The 15887-nt window shown below is 47.6% G+C and overlaps 1 protein-coding gene across 1 annotated transcript; it reads right to left on the minus strand.

The window, feature by feature from the left end:
• Window positions 1-2018: 2018 nt before the first annotated feature.
• On the minus strand, window positions 2019-13367 carry LOC121833317. Its single transcript, XM_042286507.1, has 3 exons — window positions 13274-13367; window positions 6868-7029; window positions 2019-2242 (listed from the first exon to the last, which is right to left on the minus strand). Exons 1-3 carry the CDS (start codon window positions 13365-13367, stop codon window positions 2019-2021), a joined length of 480 nt encoding a protein of 159 aa, XP_042142441.1.
• Between the last annotated feature and the right edge of the window lie 2520 nt (window positions 13368-15887).

The following is a 15887-nucleotide window of genomic DNA, read 5'->3' on the forward strand; positions in this document are numbered from 1 at the left end:
GGAAACGAAAGATTGAAAAAGGGGGGGGGGGGGGGGGGGGGGTCGATATGCTGAGTGAACGTAGTGCAGTTAAAGTTTTGTCACAAAAAGCATATAGACGGCTGGTTCTAATATAAGCGTTTTAATCTGTCCTGAACGGAATGATAGGTGGCGCTACAGTCTATGAAAGATGAACGTTAAAACATTTTTCTATGACACAATAGATGCTTCTAACGAAGCATCCAGTCAGCCATCTGGGTGTCGCATGACCTATATACTAAACTTGTGCCTATCTTAAACACTCTACTCAAGATACTGTATTTAAGATACTTTTGATAGTATTTTGGTATCTTTCAAATACATTTAGTCGAGAGTATTTACATTCTATCTTAATTACATCATGACTGAAGAGGAGTTCTGCGGCATTGATGCCGAAAGTTCTTTCCTTTCTGGGACTATCTCAACTCATACAATGGTTATATTTATGCAATTTTCAAGAAAACCTACAAATTCAATCATTCTAAATTCGATACAAATTATTATTTGCCAGCTTATTTCACTGCTTCGTCCTAGGCAGGGTTTCTAGTGCGAGGAAGTTGTGTGAGACTATTCTTCACACCAAAATGGCTGATGATAATACATATTCCCATCTTTCATGACACCATCTATTCAGTAGATGGTCTTACCCAGTGCCTTATAAAATATTTGTGGAGAGAATTGATATTTTGCTTCTGTCTGATTCTGAGCAGAACATTGTTTCCCCATACATCGATTCTTTTTTTTTCTTTTGTTTGTGTGTGCAATAAATGTCATTGCAGGCCTGTCAAATGTCATCCCCGAAACATTTTCTTTCTGTGTCCTCAATAAAAGAGATCACTATTGATTTTACTTGAAGTACTTACAATGCGCAACTTTTTGAAACTGTTCTAAAGGTGTGACTGCTTGATACAAAAACTTAGAGATGAACCCTCCAAAGCAGATCCGAGCATGCATGGCGCCAACTTTGAATGGCGGCTTCAAACTTGCGCGTTTTTTTCCCCTGTGCATAAAAGTAGCTCGTTATTATTGCATCTTGTACCCTACATCCACAGAGCTTGAGTATAAAGACAGAGGCACCGGATGAAGACAACTTTATAAAGATCTTTTGTTCGCCTCCGTTCATGAGCTTGTTTAAAAATTATACGATGGCTTTTTCTCCACGTAATAGCGCTCTTGGAGCCGCAGTAGAAGTTTAACTGAGGAAAAACACTTCGTCTCTAAATAAACTTACGACACCAATTCTTGGTAAACTAACAATATATTTTACTTTCTGTTCAGTGTCGTTTTGTACACGTTCCGCCAACTTGGCTGTGACTAGCCAAGCATATTGCACAGCGTTGCTTTCGAAGGTACGCGTGTCTGTACGATGCCAGATGACCGTTGCTTCCAATTATTGCTGTGGCAGTGTGACAGCTCTCAGCCTAAACACATAATTTACTAAAGACACCAACATTGAGAGGTAGAACAATGGAGCATGGTCTCTATTACTCCGTTTCGGATTTCGACGTACCCCAACGGACTCCACGGACTATGTTTGCCAATCCGGCAGATTCACGCGTTTCAGGTGACTTCACGCTCCGTCCGATCGGAAGGTCACGTGCTTCGCTATAGGGAGTATTCACTGGCGGCCATAGCTGTGTGCGCGAATGCTGAGCGCGTGCTGGTAACTATCTTCCGCAGTTCTTTTGCAACGAGCATTCCGCACCATCAAGAGTGCCGGTCTTTGCGGCCATTTGATGTGAGCTCGTTTTGAGCATGAGCTCTAAACAGCACCCACAAATATGGCGTCCAGTGAATACTCCCTATGGATTGGCTCCTTCAACTCGTAGGGGTGAAACGGGGCACAGTGGCCGGCCTGATTTTTGAAGCTCGTCGTGGCAACGCGTTTGCGCATTTACGCAACTGTGCTCGAACTTGGTGTCAAACGCGGTATAGACATGTAAGCTTGTCGAACTTGTTTCAGAAAGAGACGCTAACGTTTTGTAGCGTGTTTGCAGGCGTTAAGCATGGAGAAGTTTGGCAGCGTGGAAGGCGATGCAGAGAAGAGCCGTCAGGGCTGTTGTAAGGAGTCCCGAGGCGGTTGTGGTGTGAGCGGCGTTGCACAGGTCGCCGCGACAGAAGCACATGTAGACTCGTCTGTTTTGGTAGAGCGTTTCGGCGCAGCGTTCCTCCTGGTCGTCCGGTGGCCTCTGCAAGCACATCCGCTCGGTGGCCAGGTCAAAGTCTGCGAGAATCGAAAATGTTGCGAAAGGAGCGTGTTGGTTGGGTTCGTGATCCAAAGAGCTTGAACACTTTAAGGGCCGATTCAAACATACAGTGTAGTGCTATAGACCAGCACTATACTTTGTTTCAGCTTAAGTCCAGACGCAACCGACGGTATACGAGCTAAGGGACCGATCAAACAGCGTCAAAAGCGAAAGTCATTAAGCCTTTCCCTGTATGTGATTGGTTCAGCGATGATGAAACACCTACATAAACATGATGGAAACCATGATGGTGCAGTTTTTATTCTGCCCGATTGATCTCATCAGCTCGTAACATAGGCCGCGTCTGGACTAAGAAACAAACTATAGAAACAGCGCTGACCTGAACGTAACTTAGCGCTGATGTGGCGCTGTATCGGCAAGGTCAGCGCTATATCCAGTACTGTCTAAGGCCGGGGTCACACTGCTTATACGTCATACAAAAGAGACAGTCTGCATACAGATTCGAACGCCAGTCACTGCGAGATCCGTGCTTCAAATGCCGCGAGGCAGTGGGTTGTGGGAGAAACTTGGCACCGGGCATTCGAACCACGGGCATTGCGGTCACTCGTGTTTACAGGCTGTTTTTTTTTTTGTATGATGTACGAATAGTGTGACCTCGGCTTAATAGCGCAGAGATAGCGCATCTGATATACGTGTGAACAGACCACGTGCAGAGCAGAAAAAAATCTCTTCGACGTAAATTGCGCCCTACAGTTAGCGCGGACACGAGATGCGAACTTCTTGGCATTGTTATCATCAAGGTTATATCGAAGCACGGCGTTGACCACTTGAGCTGGTGACCCACGTGACCACATTTCATTGTACTATATTCACTGGCAGGATGAGAACGACGGGGGGGGGGGGGAGGGGGGGGGGGTTCAGTTGCCCCTCCTCAAGCGCGATCTTCCTATACCTCCGTTAACTTTTGGGCTTCTCGTGAGCTTCGATTGTGCGCGCGCAGACAAAGCACGACAAAGGGCAACGAGTGTGGGGTGAGAGCCCGGACGCCCAAGAGACGCCCTGCCGTTTTCATTCTGTCAACAACCTTAATTATGTTGACAAAAAAAAAAAAACACGTTGGAGAGAGCGTGTGGTGTGATAACTGCCGTGTACCGAACTCGTGATATGAGAATGCTATAGTCACTGACAGAATTAGAACGGCAGGGCGTGTCCTTTGAAGACCCGGCCTCGAGCATGAGCTTTACGAGGAGCACGAGACGCCGAGGCGCTCTCGAAGATCGGAAGCTATAGCGCTGGAGGCAGGACAATTGAAACTCCACATTGCTGTTCTCTTTTTCTCGGTGAATATAAGTTTTGTTCTTTCTGGTTGTGCAGCATTGTGGCTTTTCAATATTGGTACTTAAATTAATTTAGTTTTTATTTTCCGGTACAATGTTTATTGAATCAAATCGCTCTGCAAATAGCTCGGTGATGTATTTTTTCTTTGCGTTGTGTCGGTATGGGAACTAAACGTTTGGTCTTTTACGTAGCCGCATTCGGGTGATGGTTCATTGAGTGACAGTTTAATTATATTATTTATTTCATGTTATTGACCTTTGACCAAACCGACCCGGCTGACGGGCACGGTCTGGGCACCCGATCGACAGTTGGCAACAGTCCCCTCCCCTCTTTCGACGGCAGTAAACAGGATCCCGGTGCCTAACGGTCCAAACAACATCGAGTCGTTGCTTATGATGAGGAACGTTTGTAAATGAAGCTGTGGGCATTGCGTGTGGGTAGAAACCCGTCCTCCGAAAAGAAAGCCTCTGCCATGCATGGACAGCAATAGAAGCCGGGCGGACCCAATTCGAGCCCCGATTAGGGGCCCCTAGCGGCAAACGGGTCCGTTTCATCGGGAAGCTTTTGCCAGTCGCTGCTTTGGTTGTGCGTCGTAGCGGTTCTGGGCTGCGAATTCCGAGATGGCTATTCCGCACCGAAAAATCCACAACAATTGCTGCGTGGTCAGCTGCAGCAGTACGTATACAAGAATGCGCACGGCACAAAGTTTTCAGGTTTCCCTTCGAAGCCGTTCGAGGCGGAGCCCTGCGCGGTCTGGGCATGTGAATTGTGCACCTTGCAGTTCGCGTTTTGGTTTAAGCTGCTGACGAATAATACAATTTATTTTTCCCAGCGGCGATGGAACAACATGGTTACCTATAGCTAACTCTTAAAGGGATACTACAACGAAATTTCGGCGCTCATTTTTTGGTCTATATGTGTTCAAAAGAGCAGTATCACATGGAACATACCAATATCTTGTTAAAAAAAAGTCTCGAAAAGGAATTTTAAAACAAATTAAACGATTAGCAAAGAGCACCTGGTGGATGTCGCTAACGCCTCGTTTGTAATGCTCGTCTAAGAACCTTGACAGCTAGTGACGGAGGTTGTCTCGTCTCCGGTCACGACGAGAGAAGGGGGGAAGGAGGAACTCCCCTCTTCCCGAGAATCCCTTTTGTGTGTCTCAGAAGTCGCTATTGTCCCGCTAGAAGATTATAGAAGATTAACCCGTCACTCAAAATTCGTACAAAAGCAGCCGCTTCGGTGGCTGGAACGACTAGGCCATCCTCTCGACGTCAGCCTCGCCGTAGCTTTGCTCGTCTTGAGACGACCTACGTCACGATTGCCTTGGATGTCACGTGCTCTAAGCTGGGCCTTCTCCGAGCGCTTGCCAGAGTGGGCCGTTTATAACGAGAAATACAGCCACCAGGTTCAAAATACAAACGTGCGATTGTCATTTACGGATATTGTGGATCATATTCAACCTATTTTTGAACACGACGGGAATATTTCAAATTTCGTTGAAGTATCCCTTTAAATATGCATCATATACTTAATTCACCGGTAACGAGAAGCGGAAAGAGGTCGTCCACCCAAGCTATGGAACCCACCTTTCGATGTTTCTATCAGCCTACATGAGGAGAGTCTAGTGCTGGAAACAGCGGAACGGCGTGAAAACAATCGCCCGGTAGTTGTCAAGCTGATTCGGGAAGCCATAAACGTACATGACTAGCGCAGTCCACTCAACGCCATCAACGCCGACTAAGAAAACTCTTATGTACTTATGCGAAGCTCGACATTTTTTTTGCGTGCGCTCTCAATTTCGTTTGCGGAGTACAGCGCGCCGTGACATTCACTCGTCCGTCGAAACGGACCTCCTTCACGTCGTGCATATGGTCAGATTCGTGAAGGAGTTTTCCCTTCGTCATATTGACACCACGGAAGGAGCTTTGGATTCGTACTGCCACCCCGTCGTAATGACGACGGGGACACTGTCCGCTGTGCTGTTCGTCGCAATTGCTTCCCGATGATTCTGCGCCGGCTACCGCTAGGGGGAGGCAACAATAGGCAACCGCTAGGGGAAGACAACATAGATTTAATAAAGTCATTGGGTTTTAGAGACAGCGAAGGGAGAGTGGATTTCAAGACTGTAGAGATTACCAAGCAAAGATTAAGTGAATGGTGGCAGAAATCGAGAGAAAACTAGGTATTTTCTTATCCACTGATGGCAAGGGGGTTTCATAGCCTCACTTTCTTTGCACTGCGGAGTGAATATAGATTTCACATTTAAATATTCTAAGCTTAAATGGTAAAACAAAATGGCTAGGTGGCGTAAGCTACCGCCCGATCCAAAGGGCTCAGCCGTATTCATCCATCCATCCATCCGGCACGACGCTATTGGCTCGCGAGCTTCCTGTGCGGAGCAAGAGTTCGTCTGCTTCTTTTGTTGGAGCTGCGGTGATGTCAACGCCGAGCTCTGATTGGTTCTGAATGAAGGATAGCGGGTAGACCTCGAGGCAGCTTGCTTTGAGGTCTACCCACTTATCCTTCAATTAGAGCCAATCAGAGCTCGGCATCTTGCTGACGTCACCGCAACTCCTGCGCAGAAAGCAGACGACTTGCTCTCCGCAAAGCGCCACCGCCATTGCAGGACGTCAAGCACCTGTTGGTGGCACTGCAGTAGCGGCACATACAAGGTGAGTCTATGACGTGCCACGCAGAAAACGGAGCCGGCTGGCTTTCTCCCTGTAAAGTCGTTACTAGATCCACGCAACACCGTCTAGTTCGCGTCTTTGCAGCGTCTCACAGCGGGCTGAACGTTAGCGCGTGGCGACGCCGAGATGCGCGCCCCTGCAGCTTTATTGTGCGTACATTTGTAGAACTTCGCTGTGTTTGCCACTTAGGGCGGGTCGAGGATTTACGAACGTTGACGGAATGCACAGTACGGACTGCGCATCTGCTACCGCAGAAGACTCCTATATGCGCATTTCGTGGGCCCATCGTACCGTAAAGGACGTGCAAAAACGGTTCCCTAAAACTCTTCATCGTCTTTTGCAGTCTTCGACAAAAAAAGAAAAAAAGGAAAGCGGCAGGACGTTTTATACCGATGCCCGACCTCCAGCACGCGCTCGTTCACTTCCTTCGAGCTTTAGCTGCGCGTGCACGATCGAGGCTCACGAGACGGCGAAGCGTCATCGAAGGCCGAAGCTCGCGCTAGATGACCTCCTTGCCGTTCTCATTTTGTCTGTGGCAATAAGCGGTATTGGTCTGCTGCCCCGAGAGCAGCTTTCGGGAAAGCGATATGGCCCACGAGCGAATGCCTCACCGTCGTCCCTTCCCTCGATGAGCTTGCCGCACCACTTGGACGCGCACGGCGTGGCGTCGACACCTCGGACGCCGTCGGCCGTGGTCTCGTTGTAGGGGAACGGGTCCCGACAGTCTCCCAGCTGGCCCCTCGAACGACACGTGTAGCAGTGCGATGTCCGACCTGCGAGAAGGAGAGTTTTACCCCATCGGGTCTACACCGATCACAATATAAAATCTATTTTCAGAACACCACGAAGCAACATTGGCGTTTGCCATTTCTTGAGCATACATCAAGTGTGTGATTGAATCGGGAAACGGTGACGCAGCCGTCATGTGAATTACATGCTCAGAGTGCGCGATCGAACAATGGCGGACATTGACACGCAAGCTACTAGATGGTGCGGTCTTTTGAAAAATGAGGCCGGTTACAACCGAAATTTGAAAACTTCAAACCATGGAGCTACTGAATACGTTCAGGTATTGGTGCCAATACCCTGAGTTCAGGGTATTGGCACCTTATTCCGCCATCCTCTCGTGGGCATCACGATGGCGATTTTCTTGTGGGCCGCCATCTTCTTGTGGCCGCCAAGATCGCCCATGAATGGGTGACCTTGGCGGTCGCACATTGATGGGCGACCGCCAAGGAGGCGCAAGCTACCGCCCGTTACAAAGGGTATGGCCGTTAACATCCATGCATCCATCCATTGGACTCGAAGCGCGTGATTGGATCCGAGTCCTCGCCGAACGCTGACGCAGCCCTCGTGTCCAGTACATGTTCAGAGTAGGTGATCAAGCAATGGTGGACAGGCATTGGCGCGGACTTTTGGAAATAGACTATTGGCGATCGTTGTAAGATTCGAAGACGCGACATTTTGATATCTGTACTTCGTTTCACTTAAGTCCAGAAGCAGCTGACGCTAGAAGGTGATGGTACCAATCGCACACCGTCAGAGGCGCGCCGTTAACGGTGTTCGTCGTGTTTCTGTATACGTGTTCTATCATCGCTGAACCAATCAAACAGAAAAGGTCTAGTGCCTTGCGCTTTTGCCGCTGCTTGATTGGTCCCATTAGCTCGTAGCGTCGGCGGAGTCTGAACTCAAGCTAAAACGAAGTAGAGATGCGTTGTCGGCAAGCAGAGGGGATATCGGTTTAGCCTGCTGCGAACTTTTTTTTTTTTTTTTGAAGGTGAAGATTGGTGGAGTTAACCGCAGGGACATTATCTCCCGGTTGGCTCCACTCAACCGGAAAGTCACGTGACACGCTCCGGGCTATGAATCGGCTCCGGTGGCTAGCAGTCCGCTAAAGTAAAACATAGGGGGTTAAACAGGGTCACGGTGAACAGGGTATAGTGAATGTGTGCTGACGGCGAGCTTCCACAAAGCTTTCACGTCGTGCAGTCTATGCTAAAGATCCCCATTCTGGGCATGCGGAAAGTGTGAGTTTTCTCTGGGCATACGCTGAGAACAACGACCTCGTCCATGGCGTAAGGTAAATACCACCTCTTCGCCGCAAAGATTAGATGTGCTGCAGTGGAGAGCGTACAGCCGGGGTCACACTGGTTATATGGACGCTTTCAGGCAGCTGTCATGACTGATTTTCAGTTTTTGTTTCCTCTTATTGCGTTCGCTTCACTTCATCATGGCCACAGCAGGACAGGTTATTGCCAATTTAAGCGTTACTCTGTCCTTCTCCCCAGCATAGGCCTTTGTGGAGGCTCGTCAACGCCCGGGCGCTTCAGTGCCTCGGCACCGCGGTGAGTCAAGAGGAAGTTGGCAATGGCGGCTCAATCTGGCACGTGTTTAAAGCATCTGTACATCAGACAAAAGGCAGCATGCATACAGATTCGAGCGCGAGTCACCGCAAGATCCATGCTTCGAGTGCCATAAGGCAATGAGTTCAGGGAGAAACTTGACACACGGCCTTCGAACCACGGATATTGAGGTAACTCGTGTTTGTAGACTGTCGTTTGTATGAGGTGTGACCAGTCTTACATTGGCTTAACTCTACAAGGTCTCAGCGTAGTTTGGGTAGGGTCTACTAGAACTGGGAAATGTGCCGACTGCATCGGCATCTCCTTAGGATCTGGGTGTCGAGTGGCCCAATTCTGGCCGCAGAGGCCTGGGGTGGCGTTGCCAGTCACAGCGGGGCCGGGAGCGCGGTCAGGTAGCGTTTAGCGAGGCTGGCTTAGGACCTGTTGGTGCGACTCTTTATTCTTGTTTTGCGTTGTGTGTGGAGCGGCGTACACTATTGTGTGGCTGCTTGCTGTGCCGAAGAGGCAAGGGTCTCGATCACAACGATGTTAAATACGGTGAAGAGGAAGACGGAGCGGCGCTGTTTGTCGCCGGGGTGCAAGATGGGTTTCAATACATGCAAAGAGAAACACTCCTTGTTTAGAACGCCGAGCAACGCCTTTCTGTTTGAGGAGTGGGGTCGCTTGATTCTAAGAAAAGAAGAAAACAAAAATGGACGAAGAGAAAAATCGAAAACGTCTAAGAAGAATCTGTGACCTGTGTGAGATCTCAGACAGAGCAAATTTCTCAAATTTCTCTTCAATTAAGACAATAGTTGTAGTTGCTCCATTTATCTTGCCAGTCTTCGTGTTTATTTTTATATGATGCATGCTGACTATAGATGAAGTCAATTTAGACATTTTCTGGTCTATAATATTGGACTGAGATTGCAGAAGTCAAGAAAACCTCACTCTCATTATTTCGTGCTACACAAAAATATGTATTAACACCAGAACAAAAACTAGGTTTATAAAGGTGTGCAAAAGGTACAGCTGCCGAAAATAGAATTAAAAAAGCCTTGATACTAAAACGAGAGGAAAGCATCGCATATCATATCAACTTCTCAGACTTCGCTTTCTTAATGCTCACGCAAGATGAGATAGACAATTCTTCTTCTTTAACAGCGAAACGAAAAAAAAAAGAAAATTAGAGAAGCGATACTGTAAATATACCCCTCCAAAATGGCGTTTACGCTCTGAAATGGTCCTGCCGCTCGCTCAAATCACGCTTTTTCATGGGGGTGTGATATAGGGTTGAACTTAATCTTTCTCGCAAACGAGCAGGCAAAAACAAACGAAGAATGCGACCATCTTCAGGCTGAAGGAAGCGTCGCTGCTGCGGCGGCCAGGCCTCTGTCTGCTGTCGGATGGCCGCGCTCTAGGGTGCCTACATGTCTGTCTGTCTCAGGGTGAAGACATCCATTGTTGCCCTGAATGTGCCAGCGCGTGACACTCTCGCGCACTCGGTGCGTGACTTGGGCGGTGAAATGGCGTCTATGCATTAGCCAAAGCTACGCGCTCGAGCTGAGTGACACCGGATTGCGCGCACTTCAAAATGCATACAAAAAACGATTGGGCGGAAAAATGGCTGAGATGTCACCACTCAAGCAAAAGCGCGCGTGTGTATGAAGGCACTCTACCGCGCTCTGCCCTCCAGCGCCCTCAGCGGTGTGTTTGCACATTGCGACACTCTCACGGCCGCCGGACGGCGCACTACCCCGTTCTAGTACACCTTAGCTTGGGGTTACAGGGAAGCTCAAGAGCGCGAGACCCTTGGCCCACAGGAAGAGTCTGAATACTCGTTTTAACTCGTGCGGTGGGCAGCGCGTGTAGCCTTTACAGTGTTGTGGCATGACGATGGAAGAATCTCCCTATATAGACCGGAAAGACGAATATACATAGGCGGGAATTCAAACATTCGGCCTTCGGCGAATTGATAGAATGAAGTGTCCCGCTACAATTTCAGACACGCCATTAACCTCTAAATAGAAAGTACAAAAAAAAAATGCAGCTTGGATTTTTTTTTTTTTGGGGGGGGGGGGGACAATTTTGATTTCTACTGGACAACTTTCTAAAGGCCTTTTTTTTCCGCGTTTCACACGAATGAAAATGAACCGGTTTTGGCTGAACGCTAAATTGGTAACCGATATTCGAAAACCGGAACCCAAGAAAAACCGAAACAAAAGCGATTTCATAACTATAGCCGTTATAGTTATGAACCTTTTGTTGTTTTTTTTCGGTTGAGTTTCTGATCTTTACGTGACCTAGGGGAATACACTGCGACGATGAGTTGACGCAACCACGACTTTTTAACGTAACATGAAGCAGGGGCTAGCTGAAAACGGACGAAGAGAAACGAACAGCGTTGAGTCGAGCGCGGCGGCCGCGCTAAGCCTTTGAGCAGCCACGCACATTGAGCACTTCGAGGATGATGCCACCGCCGGTTTCTCACGTCGTCGCAGAGAAACTACCGCGAACAAACACGGGCACCTTCGTGAGTGTGTGACTGTACCCGGGTAGGTAAAGCAGCCATATTTCAATGCATCCATGCCTAAAGTACGTGGGAATGATTGAATAGCGGAGTGCATGATATGAATTCCTTTGAGGTGCCGACGTTACCGCGTTTTTAGTGCATACGCTTGTTTCACCCTTACACTCGTGGCTAGTTTACGCTACTTTCCGCCAAAAGTTCTGCCCAAATGAGTACATACATATTTTCCTGGAGATGTCTAATCACTATATAGGGCACACCCTTTAGGAGTGCCCTTTTTTTTAACACAATTGACTGCTATGAATTTCATTTCGGCTAGAGACAGTGGTTGCAACTTTCTGGAAAGATTTATAATAATCGACAGTAATTTGTAAGCGAGTGATGAGTTATTGCTTGCTTCGTAATACCACTTTTACATTGCGAAAGTAACATGGCAGAGGGAACGCTTGCAGAATATACGCTACATGAACGGCCGGTTTTGGAATCTACACGGCAAACTGTCCGTGTAGATTCCAAAATATTTTTTTTATATATACAGGAATTGGTTTCAGAAGCGCGTTCCTCAAGAGTTGTCCACACAAACATGCTAAACGTTGTATGCGAAATGTGAACGGCGAAGTCAGTGGTGGTACGTGACGCTGCAGTTACATTCAAAAGGTGCTGAATTGCCATCAAGAGGTTAAAGTTCGGTGCCCTAGGCTACACGTCGTCTTCCCCTAAAAAACAGTTGATAGCGTTGACCAGCGGACGCTAGCCGCTTCATGCGTGCACGACAACCTTCGAAAGCAGCCGAAAACTTCCGCGCGCGGATATTCATTTTGGCATAACTGGTTATGGAGCGGGCGCCAATGCTCTGTTCCCTCCTAAGCTGAGAGTGTGGTGGAAGCTACGTATTCGTTGGACCAATCACACGTCTATCTTTTGTCACATGACCACGCTCCCTCCCACAACCACGCGCAGAGAGACAGAAAGAGAGAGAGAGAGAGAGGGGTCAGGCGATAAAAACAGGCGTTTGGTTGGCACGGTGAGCGTGTACATCGCACTTTCGGTTCGAAGCCCGGAGATCCGAGGTTCGGTGGTGCAGGGAGACGCAAGGGGAACCTTGACATCGTAGACGCGATCTCCCACCGAAGAAGAGGCCCGCTCACGCAATAGCGTTTGAAAACGGAGAAGTTAACTATACATTGCAAAGCCTTGCATTGAGATACGATTGCGAGTTAGCTTGACGTCTGCGGTTCGTCGCTTCATACAAAACAAGTATGTCCCAGACGCGCCGACTAAAAATTGGTGACAGGTAGTCGATAAATTAATCGATAAATTGGTCTGATGTTGATCCAAACAGGTCTGATAAAACAAGTACGAAGTTGTAAATATAACTTTATATGTTGAGGAACACAACTGCTGGGATTTCTATCGCTCTTGTGACGCATGAACTGCACGTTTCCACTTCTTCAGGAATCAGGAGACTTTCCGAACTACAAAATAAAAAAAGAAAGATTGCAAAAACTTGGTCTCACAAATTCGAGTTCGCCTACCGTACAACATTTACTAACATCTGTCTTTAATTCAAAAAAAAAAAAAAAAAATTACAAAGATAATTTTAATTACGCCAGTGGGTTAAATTCGAATCCCGAAGAATGTTTACTATAAACAAATGCTTCAGTTGCTCTGGGCAAATTTAATAAAACACATTTAGTGGGACACTCTAACGCGGACAGATAACAAAGTGTTATTAACCGATTGACGTATCAGTGCTATAGCTTCGTACTTCCGCCGGTATGACGACTAATCACAACAGGACCTACTTCCGGCGACGCACGGTGATCGGATAACGGGACTTTTTACCGAAGGTCATTCTCACGAGGATATACGAACGCGTAACGGTTTCTTTAGGCATGCTGGAATATGCAAACAGCGTCCCTAGCTCTTTGCTCAGTGCAGTCTAACAATAATAGGAGAACGAAAACCACAGACCTATAGTGTCAATGTTCAAGACGGTGCGGGAAATATATATGAATATGAGAATTAAAATGGGATTAAGAAAATAAACATATAACGCAACCAGCTAGATACTCGTGGTATCGTTCGCCCAAATAAACATGCTTTCCCGCTAAAAGAAAATAAAGAGGAAGGAAGGCCACTTACGTCCGTGTACAATCGTCGGAAGAAGAATGACTGCAAGCATCAATACTGACAGCAGGGCTTGTAGGCCTAGCCTCTGGGTCGACGGCTGAAACATGTTTGTTGTGGTTCTGCGACCCGTTCGTTCACGTCGACGGAAAACTCCTCGAGCCCTGCTCACGGGCCTCGCTGTCGTCTCTTCCCTCCCGAAGCAACAAAGTGAACACTCGGAACGAGAGATCTCAAGTCATCGTTGTCGCCCAATATCCGCTGGTGTAGAGCGCCGACTTCGAGCGAAAGTCCGGCTTGCCGATGGTCCCGGTGGCGGTCGTTAGGCCTAAGCCGGAATGCGGCAAGGAGGTGTCTGCTTCGAGCAGGCGCGCCTCCACGTCGTCGACTGCTGGAGACCGGTTTCGGGCAAGGAGGCCGTCCGAGCGGACTGTGGTTGACCTCTTTCCTCAGCTGGTTCCTGCACGGGTCTTCCACTCCTTTCACCTGCAAGCTGGCAGTGCGGTGGGAGCTACGCGCTCTCGCCGGTACAATCAACCCGCCTCCCTTTTCGTCACCTGGACTCCGCTCTCTAAGCGTGGGTACGGGCGGGAGACTGATCACGGGGTTAAAGATAGTCGTGTGATTGGTCCGAGGATCACCTTAGCTTCCAGCGCCCTGTCAGTTTATGGGTAAACGGAGGTTGCTTCTCGATGAACCCGGCTCGCGAAAGTATCTACCCTTGTCCTTGAGGTCTTCCTGGTCTTTTGAGCAGGACACAGGGAGCAGGTGGACAGGGGAGGTTTTACAAAGAGGTACCCGGAGGTCTTACTTTCGCTCTTCCCGGGGCTAGGCTTAGCTCTCGTGGACTTTGGGTACCACTAAAGACGTTTGTGACCCCAAGCTGTTCGACTAGTAATCCGTTGGGCCCTACGTAGGGTCAAGAGAAAAAAATGTTTACGTGCTTTCGGTAGAGTAGGCCACTTGTCGCTGTGGAAAATTTAAGCTTCGTGAAGAGATAAGAGTGTACGCCAGCTGGTTGAGAAACAGCAGAATTGACGTCCTTCATGAATGATGAATGAATTTATTTATTCGGATACTCCAGCTATATCTTCACAATACCTGGCAAGGTGGATAATAGCCATTTTGCTATTCTTTGTTACAGGTTAAGAAGAGTAGCAGAGGCTCTCCCCACGAAGTTCTTCATTCTTTCCAATTTAGCAGTGCGAACAGTGGAGAGGAGGCGAGTCCCTTTCACTTTCTCTCGCCTCCTCTCCAGCGTTTGCTCCGTTTGAGTGGAAAAAGTGGAAAACTTTGTGGCAGGACTTGTCCATGCTTTTCTTAACCTCCAACAGGGTATAGAAATAAAATGTGCGAGGAAAAAGAAATGCGCAAATGAAAGTAAAAATCGTTAATCATAACGGGCGGAGCAAAATAATATAAATAATGGGAAGAACAAAATTATCCCTACTAGCACGTTTTGAACACGTGCTGGTTCAGCACGTGAACATATATATGTTCACAATTTCTTTATTTTATTTTATTTAAAATACTATCAGTTTCATCCGGGATTACAATAGGAGAGGGCATACTGTACACACGTTTTTATAAAGAAACCAACAACGATAACTCGCACTTTAACAAGAAAAAAAAAACGATACAATTTGATTACACAATTTTCTCAGACGTGTTGGCCAAACTGCTGAAAAAAAATGCAACGTATCAAGCAAAATGTCACGCCGAAATAAATACAATGATACAAATGCCGGAGCAAACCCATATGACACTCAAACAGGAAAACTGAGAGAGAGAAAAAAGAAAGAAAGGAAGAAAAACCGTTGCGTTTTGCTGCATTGCTTTATATACGAAGAAGAAAAGTGAGTGCCAATTTTTAGCTTTTCTTCTTAGGCATTTCAGAACCAAGGCTTATTTCGTACAGTGCTCAGAACATTTGTTACGTGTGGCAGTTTGACCTTCTGTTTTGAGGGTAACAAGAAATTTGGCAGTGATACCAATATTTCTTTCTCCTACCCGATGAGAGTCCGCGCTAGTAGCGCCAAAACACTAAACGCTGACCAATATGTTTCATACAAAAAAAAAAAAATCCTCATAAAGAAAATGCAGGAAGAGAAAGAAAACAAATAATATGCAGCTCTCGTGAACAGGAAGTTATATCACGAACCGTCTTACCTCTAGTGAGCCATAAACCTTACTTGAGCCGTGAGGCCAAAGCCTTGGAATTTATATTGTTCTCGACGTGCGTGGATCTTGAACTACATTAAACGGCCTTTAGCATTTCGGGGGATTGCTCAGTAGCCACGATTTCCCGCCGTCGGAAGTAGGAAGCGCGGGCGCATTATTTTTGTTCTGTGATATTTTTAGCCGTGCACGTTGATGAGATGGAGCGAGGAAGGTCGCCGCTGTCCGGAGCGACCGCAGGCGACGTAGCTTTTCCTCAACGCAGAGATGTAACTTTGTTTCTTGGCCGTTTCCAAACGTCTTCGTGGCGCGTGTCGTCGCAACTTTAGCTTTTAACACCTGAACATCCCGTGCTGCTAGATGCACCACTCGGCTTGTCTTAGCCGTGACAGTCCTACCTAAGGACAGATCGATCGAAATGTGTGTATATTTTCCCGGTCTACCCGTGGAA

The sequence above is a fragment of the Ixodes scapularis genome, unplaced genomic scaffold (assembly GCF_016920785.2).
Source record: "Ixodes scapularis isolate PalLabHiFi unplaced genomic scaffold, ASM1692078v2 PGA_scaffold7__128_contigs__length_106722199, whole genome shotgun sequence".
NCBI lineage: Eukaryota > Metazoa > Arthropoda > Arachnida > Ixodida > Ixodidae > Ixodes > Ixodes scapularis.

Excerpts from the sequence above, each read along its gene's own strand:
- LOC121833317 (XM_042286507.1), bottom strand. The coding sequence starts at position 13,367 with ATGTTTCAGCCGTCGACCCAGAGGCTAGGCCTACAAGCCCTGCTGTCA. Across the intron at positions 7,030-13,273 it reads TCCGACGATTGTACACGGAC|GTCGGACATCGCACTGCTAC; the intron begins GTAAGTGGCCTT and ends TCCTTCTCGCAG. Across the intron at positions 2,243-6,867 it reads CATCGAGGGAAGGGACGACG|ACTTTGACCTGGCCACCGAG; the intron begins GTGAGGCATTCG and ends CGATTCTCGCAG.